Genomic DNA, 11,451 nt, shown 5'->3' with positions numbered 1-11,451 from the left:
TCCAGGCCATATAAGGCCCAAAAGAGCCTTATTTCATGGTCCACTACGTCCCGCATCCACGCGCCCACTACAGCTGAAAGGGCCCTCCACTGAATCGGACATGCTACTGGGCCGGCACCCCACGCGGCGGACCTCAACGCGAATACGAGCACCCCCGGGTGCATATATGCAAAACAGCCACGCCTCCCGGCCGCCTCAATCATCATCATCCTCTTGTTGATTCCGTAAGAGCCTCGTTCGGTTCGGGCTTTGCTGCGGCGACTTCGTCGCGAGGGAAGCCGCCGTAAAACCCTAGCTCCAGATCGCGGGTTGTATAGCCGGCGAGATGCAGATCTTCGTCAAGACGCTGACGGGGAAGACCATCACGCTCGAGGTCGAGAGCAGCGACACCATCGACAATGTCAAGGCCAAGATCCAGGTCCACCTTCTCGTCCCCCTCCCTCCACCCCCACGACTCCCGATTCGTAGCGGAATTGTGTCCTTCGTGATTGATAATAACACCGGAGTAGCCTTGTTGGTTGCCGTGTGCCGATATGGTAGGGTTTTTAGTGCGGTTCTTGCCCACTGGGGGGAAAGGATCTTGGGATTTTCTTATAAAACAAAACATCTGGGGTAGTGACTGCTGGCTGCAGTATGGAGATTCTCCTGGGCGCATATGATGGTTTCCGCTACTAAGTACTGTGGTTTTGGTGTCGTGTCTTCATATCTTCGCCTGTCGCCTCTAAGTCTTGTTTGTTGTGATGAATGAACAAGTAAATCTAGGAAATTTATTGCCTATCAACTGTGACAGCCCCTCTGTTATGTGGTTAGGCAAGATGCAAATTTTCCGCAAGCACCTGGCATAGGAATTTCTTTTCATAACAAGGGATGTAAAGAGTTGACATCATTACTAATACAGATTATCAGTATATGGCTTTGACATGTTGGCAATGGCCTCAGCCTCTATAGTTATCATGCCAAATAATTGCATCATGATTGGAAACCATCTATTATCGTAATAAATACTTCATTTGATATATGTTTTTTTTTGCTGGCAATGACAATGTCAAACATGACTTTATGATCTTACCTGTAACCCCAGTGCTGAATGGCAGGTTTATTTTCCCATGCTAGGCTTTGCATGATTAGATTTTAAGTTGAAAAGGTTTCCTTGATGCTGCTTAGTGCAGTGTTACTCAGATTCTCAGTCACATTTTAGGAAATAAAAGCTTACTCTTGAGTCATTTTCGGTGCACAAAAGAATTTCATATTCAAACACCTCTATCTGAGTTAGCTTTGAACAACATTGCCCATGTTCAAGTAATACTTGTTTTCTAATACCTGTCCATGTTCAATATTTGTATTCCATGACTTTGTCCATGTTTGACCATTTTTCCTCTACCTTTTTTTTTTGGTCCAAGTGCACTTAAATCTGACTCACATTCCAAAACTTGTGATCATAAATTCTAAGCAACAATGATTGAAAGATGGGTTAAGGAATACCATTCTAACTCGCAGGTTCTCTGACATACTGCCTTATATATTTCAGGACAAGGAGGGCATTCCACCTGACCAGCAGAGGCTGATTTTTGCTGGTAAGCAATTGGAGGATGGGAGAACATTAGCTGATTACAACATTCAGAAGGAGTCGACACTCCATTTGGTCCTGAGGCTCAGGGGTGGAACTATGATCAAGGTGAAGACACTGACTGGTAAGGAAATCGAGATTGACATCGAGCCCACTGACACGATCGATAGGATCAAGGAGCGTGTTGAGGAGAAAGAAGGCATTCCACCTGTTCAGCAGAGGTACTCTACTTGCCCCCCACAATAATCTATATGAATCTGAAACCTTTCTATAATCTCCAAATTCTTTTAATCTTCTTTTAGCATTGTGTGGTCCTAATAAAAACTGTTGCATGCACAGGCTCATTTATGCTGGGAAGCAACTTGCTGATGACAAAACTGCCAAGGATTACAACATTGAAGGTGGTTCAGTGCTCCATCTTGTGCTTGCTCTGAGGGGTGGCCAATAGATTAAAAAGTTATAGTTTCTGCTTATGCTATCCGTTACATACGGTTGTTTCAGAATTGAAGCCTTGTATTGGGTGGTTGATTGTGCCATGCAATTAGCAGACTACTAGAGTCAGGTGTCATCTGTACTGTTTGAGAAATGCTTGAACTAAGTTCATTCAGTTGCCATCTCATTCTTATTGCCCTGAGTTCATTCAATTGCCATCTGATCTGTCCTTTCACCTAAATGGCTATATATCAATCGTGTTGTTGTCTATTTTCCGGTTTTCCTTGAATCCTCATCACTTGCAGAGTAAGATTGTTGGCTAAATCAATCGTGTTGTCATCTAAGTTTTGGTTTTTCTTGAATCCCCATCACTTGTAGAGTAAGATTGTGCTCATATTTTTGCCATGCATGTCCCTTTGATTTGAATGATGTTTGTTGAAATGGGATGTTGCCTTTTGCTGTCATATATCCCTTGGCATGTTGGTTGAAAAGGGATGTTGGTTAACCTGGGCAAGAACTTGTGTTATATCCCTTTGAGTCATGTTGGTTGATAAGGGATATTGCTGTTATATCCCTTTGAGTCATGTTGGTTAACCTGGGCAAGAAATTGTGTTATGGTTGTCTTCCACGGGTGGCCACCTGATTTACAGAGCCAGCGCTTACATCTGTTAAACAAACTAATCTGAAGCTATTGTTGATTTAGAGTTTTTTTTTTTTTTTTTTTTTTTTTTTTTTTTTTTTTTTTTTTTTTGGGTGGGGGGTGGGGGTGGAGGGGGCACCAATAGTATGGCCTCGACAAATTGGCAGCAAAGTTCAGAACTGGGGTGTCCGGGTAAAACTTGTTCTAAGGAGAGATTGAGAGTGAAACTGCGAAGTCCAGTTGACATTTACAAACTGGTTTTGGCAGTTTGTACTATGGATTGAAGGCATGTTCATGTGAAGTATATGAATTGTCGTCTTCACACAGGTTTTAATTCACTTCAACAAAGTTTGGCGAATCGAAGTCCACAATGACAAGAACATAAAAAACAATTTGGCAACCAGAAACGTTTTTGTTTCTTTCGAGAATCAATCGAATCAATATCAAACGAGTCATGCGAGAAATGTTTCACTCAATAATCACCAGAATGGTTTCTAGTTTTTATGTTTTGCAAGGTTTCACGTGATTTTGATTCTTGCCCCCACCCCAACCCCAAGTTATTTTTGTTAAGTGAGACAAGTTTAAATGAGTTGTATTTAAGTTGTTCACCCACAAAAGGTTCTAAATTTTGTTGAAGATTTTTTTTATTTATATATGATTTTCGTGTTTTTTTTTATCAGGATTCAGCCTACCAGCTAACCATTTTACAAAGTGATCTTGATTCATTAGCTGAACAACCCACCACTCTCCTGTCGAGGGGTCCAGATCCCCGTCCAAACTTAGACTCTAAGCCTCCACACCTGAGTCTCGGACTTAGTGTGGTGCTTAGACCTCCATCATCCCCGTCTCCAATCAGTCGGTCCGGAAAGAGCCGAAATCCACGACAAGAGAGCAACGAACCTTCCCTGCTCCCATAAACAAATATATGTTCAGGATAATAAGTCTGTGACCTGACTAGAACCCAATGCAACGGCCGGCCCTTAATCGACACAGACGGAAGAAGTGTAATCCGAGCCTCGCTCGAATGCCAAACCAAGTCCAGATCCAAAGTATCATTCCGTCCAGTCTCCAATTATCATTCATATATATTCCAGGTGATAGTAATATAATAACAATAATAATATATTTCCTATCTCTCGCGAGTGACAGGCAATCACTCGACTTCTACCGGAGTTCTGTAGCATAGCAATCTACAAGATCCTGTCATACTAGTAAGACTCATAGGATAAGGATATATATATGCGAGTGGGTTTCATTCAACTCCTTAAACTTAATGCACAAGCATAAAATAAAGTACAGAATAATAGGGATTATACACCGGGGCTTGCCTGGATAAGATATAACTAAAAGTTACCATTCCATCATGGTGACATGATCATCAAGGCACCATCTTTTCCTCTACTTCGGTCATCTCCACGATCCATCGTTGTCCCTATTATGAGAACAGGGTCCCTTGGGACCGCGGGCACCACCCCCGTTCCCGCCATTGCCTCCGTGACCCCCACGGGCGAAGCCACCAATCGCCTGAGCTAGCATCTCCAAGGCACGGGCTGACTCGCGCCGAGCAGCCAGCATCTCCGCCATCATCTCCGCATGGGTCATCGGAGGTGGTGGTGGCAGAGGTGGAGGAGCCAGAAGTGGGGCCTCATGGCTCTCCCCGTTGTCGTTCTCATTGCCTCGTGACCACTTTCACCTTGGCCTTTGCCAAGTCCACGGCTCGTCCCAGCACTGGTACTCCCCTGACCAGACCTTAGGTTCATCTATAAACAGATAAGAACCAACCATTAGGGGCAACCCTTCATATTAGGAACAAAAGACTTAGAGAAATGATAAGACTTTTATTAAAGCATTCTTTTAGGTTATCCTATCAATTCACTAATCCAAATTATACGTGTGAGGGAGAGTTTAGTTTAAGCGAGATTATCTTTTCATGATGCATGCATCGGCCTACCCGTTCACTCAAGCCGGAATATAGCGGCATTCGTAAAAAAATTTGGCACATCGCACACTCACTTTCCGTACGCTAAACGATTCTTACGTAGCATAAGTTAGTGTACCTGCAGAGATTTGATTAGATAAAACCAATGCCGCTATCCTAGATAGACCATATTACTAGGGCTTGTACTTATTTACATAATTTCATCGCATCCTACTTTTCGCAAAACTTTTGTTGGTCAAATTTTAGGTTTTGAAAAGAGTTATGAAACTCGTAGACTCATTATTGACTCTCATACCACCTGTGGCAGAACCGCCTGAAATAACACACCTTTAGAGGTGCTCGTCTTCCACCAGACACTAAACACCCCGAAAGCAAGCTACACCGGACGGATTACGTCGAGCACACCCTAAGGGAGAACTCGAATAATCCATGTTTTTTTCTCTAGGATCCAATAATGAGAACGAGTTTACAATACTTAGTCCATTTCATATAACAAGAGTTTTTAGAAATATATTATTACAGTACCAAGTTCAGAGTGTGGAATTTAAACAACTGAATTACAATAAACATCTAACGGTAGAATACAAGGATCCGTCTATGCCCACCAGAAGAATCCTCGACACAACAGTTACTCTTCAAGATGCACCTGCAACTGGGGTAAATAAACCCTGAGTACATAATGTACTCGCAAGACATACCCGACTAGTGTGAATAATTTCCCGACTCCAAAGGATATGATAGGCTTTATGGGTTGCTGTGTTTCCTTTTTACGGATAGCAATACTAGTAGTGAATCCTTATGTATGTTTCTTATTAGCAGTCATGATTAGTTAATTATCTAACCATTCTAGGTAAGCACCTATTCTACTTTCAAGCAAGAGTTGAGCAAACAGATTCATTTCACCATCTTTCATCTTCTAGTTCTTACTACGGTGCTAGATCGTAGACAAGTCGTACCGGATTACCCGGCGATTCACGAATCAATGTGCCCAACTAGGTACCCTGAAACACACGCCCTGCTTGTACCCTAGGCATAAGCAGGACCAACCCACCACTCTCCTGTCGAGGTGTCTAGGTCCCCGTCCAAACTTGGACTCCAAGCCCCCACAATGGAGTCCCGAACTCAGTGTGGTGCTTAGACCTCCACCATCTCCGCCTCCAATCAGTTGGTCCAAAAAGAGCCGGAACCCATGATAAGAGAGCAACGAGCCTCTCCTGCTCCCATAAACAAGTATGTGGTCAGGATAATAAGTCTATGACTTGACTAGAACCCAATGCAACGGTCGATCCTTAACTGACACGGACAGGGAAAATAGTGTAACCAAGCTATGCCTCATTGGCCACGGGACATAACCTCTTACACCCACCAATACCCATACCATATCCCTACCCGATCTCTATTTTCTTTCATCATTTTATCATGAGAGTGATAATAATAACCACCTATTGTGAGTAACGACATGTTTCTCACGCTACTGATAGCCTAAGCATAACAGCTACTCGACCTATGCTAGTAGGACTCATAGGTAGGTTATCTATGCATGTAGTTTCCTTGAAATGATTGTAACATAAATGCACATCACACACACACACACACACACACACACACACACACACACACACACACACACACACACACACACACACACACACACATATATATATATATATATATATATATATATCTAGTGATTATTCAAAATAAGGGTTATGCACCGGGGCTTGCCTTGGGCAGGCAGGTGGTCAGCTATGTCAGTCGTCGGTGGCTCCGAGGCTTCCTCCTGTATGAAGACCTCCTCCTCGTACTCCTCAATCACCTCCTTGTATTCCTGCTCTCCAGCGGTCACGAACTCCACCAACGCGTTCTCTACATGCATGCAATAATGATGCAACACTTAGCATTTTAGCAACAGTAACTCTTAAAATAACAATACATCTACCAAGCTACTAAGCTAACTCTAATGACTAAGATGCTAAGCTACCCATCCTTTCCACTAAACAGGTATGAAACATTCAAGTATTATCTTAGCAACCAAAAATGCATTTCTTACTTTATTTACGACTTCATATATACTAAAACAAGGGGTACTTAGCTACCCAATTTATCAACATATTCTAAGGCTACAAAAATTATAGTGACCACATAATAATACAATGAACCTATTGTAAAAATTTCATGGACAAAACTATTACCCATTTGCCACAAAAATTCCTACAAATATTAACCTAAATAATACTAAACACTCACAATTGATTTAATAGGCCTCAGTATCAACTCAAACATGGATAAACTAACTATGCCATCAGATAATCAACATTTTTAGGAACTAAACAAAATTTATTTCACAATTTTTGGACATCTATGCGAATTGATATTAATTTTTATAGTTCAGCTCAGAAATTAAAATATAAAGCTATTTCTAATTCCTTAAGAAAAGGAAAAACAAATTCCACTCCGTGGCCCACCACCGTGTGGCCCCCGCGGATGCGGCCCACCATGAGGTGGCCCACGACCGAGCGACCCATGCTCGCGCTGCTAACTTCGCAAAAACGCCCCGACGCTAAGACCGAATCAACCCGCAGTCCACAACACTATTTCCCGTGAGAGAGACTATGCGGATAGGACCCTGCAATCTATTGCCTTTACCACGGCTAGGTCCCTAGCCACCCCTGCGCACGCCGGCACAACGAACATGGCACTAGATGGCCACGCCGGCCAACCGGGACCCGCCTCGGCCCAGATAGCGGGCCGCTCTACACCTACAGCCCTAGTGCCTGCACTTACCGAAGCTACGATAGCAGCGACACTTGCGGGAGTGATGGCCATGGTGAGCAGCTGCATGCGATGGTGGTGCAATCGTACCGGCCAGCCTAGACCACCTCGCAACTACGGGCTATCATGAGAGCGTCACTAGCTTACCCCAGTCATGGCTACGGTGATGGTTCGGTCGGAGATACCCCGAGTAGGGCTATCCACGTGCAGCCGACAGGAGGCGGCGACGCTCCACGATGACGTGGACACGTCAGCAGCACCGGCAAGGCAGTAGAGGTGCAAGTGAGGCGTGCAGGGTGCAATGGAGGTAGAGGTGAAGCTTGTGGCACAGTTGGCTGGGCGTGCGACGGTGCGGTGAGTGGTTGCCCTCGGCCATGGCCAAACCCAACCTTAATGGCACGGCAGAGGGAGAACTCCAAATTGGAGCATGTCATGGCGCAATTCAAGGCGAGGTGGGGACAGTTGGCACACGGACGCCAAGGTGGAGATATGAGCACGCGAGATTTAAGGCAAGCTCCCGTGCTCTGGCTCACCGGGGTCACAACGTGACCATGATGGGAAGCAGGGGAGGGCGCAGTGACAAGCAATAACGTGGCTGACGCTCTTTGGCGGGACACGGGCATTGGAACCAGGGTACACATGCTAGGCGCAAGCGATGAGCGCAAGCGGCCATGGCTGGCTCTGGCCCGCGCGTCGCAGCGTGATTAATCGTGGGCCGACGGTGCCATAAGGCGACATCCCACGTGCGCAACAGCAAGGCAGCAACGACGCGGTGTAGGAGCACATGGCGGTGCAGTGGCAGCGAGGCATGGCGTAGTGAGTAGGCGTGCAATGCGGTGATGGGATGACGGCGGCAGCGTCACAGCGCGGTGGGCAGCCAGGCGTAGGAGGGTGGGGCGCGGTGGCTCGCATTGATGGCTAGCTGGCACACCCGAGCGGGCAGCCTGTCGCAGCAGTGGATGCCCAGCACGTGGCCACACACCGACGCCGCAATGTCAGGGCAGCGGGCCCGATGACCGCGCACAGAATGGGAAGTCGGCCGAGAACGCGCTGTGCACGGTTTTTAAAGCGTTCGAAACCTCTAACCAGTTGCTCCAATCCCCAAACCCACTTCGCTACACCTTAGGGGTCCATTAGGCTACTAAAACAAGCCATAATACTTCACTATTCCTTAACCCAATCTCTCGCGATAAATTGCTAAACATAACCGTGTCTAACAGTCGGCAGACTTGAAAATGTCCAAGTGTTAAGAGCTGAAATTGACTTCAATTTGCGATTTCTAAGCTAGTGGGAATATTAGCTAGTAATATCATTTTTCAACCACAAGTATTTCATTGTCATCTACAAAGTTTGTACTTCAAACTTTATTTAAGTATTACATACATGTTTCATAGCATTTTTGCTTAATAAAAATTGGCTTTCAAACTTAAGTGATATAACATGACTATTGAATTAACTTTCGTTAAGCATTCGAGTTGATCATTTTGAGTTACAGAAATTGATCTACACACTTTATTACATGCATTAACACATAAACATGATGCTCATGACATGTTTTAGTAAATAATTTACAGTGTAACACCGAGGGTCTTACAAGTTGTAACACCTCTGGTGTTACGAGCTCGCTAAGCACTGAGATTATGGCCTAAGAGATGGATCTAATAAATATAGTGAGCTAGCTTACTTAAATGTCTATATGTGTTAAATGAAAAATCCTAATGCGAAGAGTAGGATAGGTAGTTCTAAACAATGGCACGCGTATCTTATATGACTCACTTTTATGGTTAAGAAAAATTAAATGAGTGTTGTAAGTTAGTTTATTTTAGGTGAGAATACGCTAATGAGATCCTAATATGAAAATTGAATAAGTTGTTTTAATTGTTGGCATAAAAAATAATTTTTATAAACCGAAGCGTAATATAACTTAGGATAAAAATGCCATTTTTAGAGGATTATTTGATACAAAATAATTCAACAATGTCTACATATTTTATTTTTAGTACCAAGTACGGGCTACGTCACGGTAGGTTTGTTAGTTGAAATCGACAAGCTTTAGATCTATTAAAATTTTGTGACAAAAGAGTTAATGGTTACTTAGCCTCAATTGAAATCCTTAACGTTTCTAAGTATGGAGAAGTAGTAAGGCAATGCTATTTTGACATTTAATTTCTAACAAAAAAAGTTTAAACACTAGGTCTATGTTTTTGTATTGTTCCTTGCATCAAAGTGAGTATATGAGCAAGGTGTAGGTCAAAGTTGTGTTGGAGATCATGTTGCTCTCGTAAAAATTGCCCAAACTTCGTTAGAACACGTTGCAGTCAGGTTTTGGCGCTCCGTTCGTGAATCAGGGCCTAGCTTGACGAACCTTTTTTGGCGTGTCTCTATCTCTCTCGATAGTTCATCTAAGTTTACGTTTGATGCTCCTTGGGATAGCATTTAGGACCCTCTTGAGCCTTGGCAAATTGGTTTGGTCTCAACCGAGCTAGGTTGGTTTTGGTCGGAGCTTTAAAATTCATGCACAACATTAGTTCAGTCGTTCGGCCCTGTGGCCGTGGTCACCATGCCCTTGCCCTGGTGCCACTGTGTTTGGCCACACTGTGCGTCGGCTGTGCCGTGCAAGGGCCGGCTGCAGCTATTCCGCATGCCAGCGTTGGCCAGCCCTAGCTGGCTGCTGGCTGGCCGACGTCGTCGCTGCTGTCGTGTCACCCCAAAGCTGCCCCTCCCTATCCGTGCCATTGCAACCGCCGCAGCAGGCACCATGGTAGAGCCACCGATACTCATTCGCCACCCCTACTCTACTAAACGCGCGTAGTTTAGTCGAAACAGTCACGCCGCCGCATGGTTTTGCCAGTCGTCGAGACCCAGCTTTGGTAGTGCACCGTGAAGCTCCCAACCACCACCCGTCCTTGCACGTTTGGCCATAGAGCCCGATCGGCCTCCCTGGCTCATCGGAGTGTCGCTAGGTTAACTGGCGTAACCGATGTGGGCCGTCGGTGGCCTACATCGCCGTGCGCACGCGCTAGGGGGCAAGTAGAGGGTGTTAGATGCAAAGCATGTCTCTTCTGCAATAGTGCGCATAGGGCCACGTAATAAATGAATAGATCAAGGTCTTTTCTTCAAAATAGCCACGGGCACGTGGGATCCCGTCATGGGCTAGCTTGTTGCATGCGCCGCGTTCCGTGTGGCCCAAGTTAGGCCACTGGGCCGAATCGTTTGGCCACCGACCCTTTTTATTTTCTCGAGCATTTTCTAATTTAGTTCTAAGAGAAACTTGTAAATTCAATATCAATTTGTGTAGCTGACCAAAAATTATGAAACCAATTTTGTTAAGTTCCTAAAATCATGGTCTACTTGTTAGTGTATTTTGTTCATATAGTTTTGTATTATTTGTAGGGTTGCCAGAATTGTTTTGAAACTTGTAGGAATTTTTATGATAAAATGATGATAGTGCTATCTTTGGAAATTTTATAGTAGTTTCATAGTTTTGTTATGTGCTCTCTGTAATTTTCGTAGCTCCAGAATAATTAGTTTGCTAAGGTAGCTAATGAGCCCTAGTTCGATTATATATTAAATCAATGTAATGGATAAAGAAAAGCACCTAAGGATTTTATAACTAAAACATTGTGGGAAATTAGCGCCTAGTTCGACAACTGTAGCCTAGCACGTTAGAGCTATCTCGTTACCTTGTGAGGCGGAATCAAATTTCTAAGAGTTTCGGTTGTTGTTGATTATTTACATCTATGCGTTGCATCCACGTATATCATAATAGAGACAACAATGGATCGTGGAGATGACCGAAGTAGCGGAAAAGATGGTGCCTTGATGATTAGGTTAGCAAGATGGAATGCTAACTTTTGATTATATCTTACCTAGGCAAGCCCCGGTGCATAACCCCTATTATTCTACACTTTATTTTATGCTTGTGCATTAAGTTTAAGGAATTGAATGAAACCCACTTGCATATATATATATATATATATATATATATATATATATATATATATATATATATATATATATATATATCCTATGAGTCTTACTAGTATAATAGGATCTTGTAGATTGCTATGCTACAGGACTCCGATAGAAATCGAGTGATTG

At 43.9% G+C, this 11,451-nt stretch overlaps 1 protein-coding gene across 1 annotated transcript; it reads left to right on the top strand.

The window, feature by feature from the left end:
* Positions 1-208: 208 nt before the first annotated feature.
* On the top strand, positions 209-2,194 carry LOC136521182 (ubiquitin-NEDD8-like protein RUB2). The gene is made up of 3 exons (XM_066514886.1): positions 209-418; positions 1,529-1,788; positions 1,907-2,194. Exons 1-3 carry the CDS (start codon positions 326-328, stop codon positions 2,013-2,015), a joined length of 462 nt encoding a protein of 153 aa, XP_066370983.1. The 5' UTR covers positions 209-325; the 3' UTR covers positions 2,016-2,194.
* Positions 2,195-11,451: the final 9,257 nt, after the last annotated feature.

This window comes from Miscanthus floridulus, chromosome 18 (genome assembly GCF_019320115.1).
Source record: "Miscanthus floridulus cultivar M001 chromosome 18, ASM1932011v1, whole genome shotgun sequence".
Classification (NCBI taxonomy): domain Eukaryota; kingdom Viridiplantae; phylum Streptophyta; class Magnoliopsida; order Poales; family Poaceae; genus Miscanthus; species Miscanthus floridulus.
The sequence above is the reverse complement of the archived record's forward strand: the minus strand, read 5'-3'. Positions and strand labels throughout refer to the sequence as shown.

Coding starts and splice junctions, on each gene's coding strand:
- LOC136521182 (XM_066514886.1), top strand. CDS start 326: ATGCAGATCTTCGTCAAGACGCTGACGGGGAAGACCATCACGCTCGAG. Junction 419..1,528: donor ATGTCAAGGCCAAGATCCAG/GTCCACCTTCTC, acceptor TATATATTTCAG/GACAAGGAGGGCATTCCACC. Junction 1,789..1,906: donor ATTCCACCTGTTCAGCAGAG/GTACTCTACTTG, acceptor TTGCATGCACAG/GCTCATTTATGCTGGGAAGC.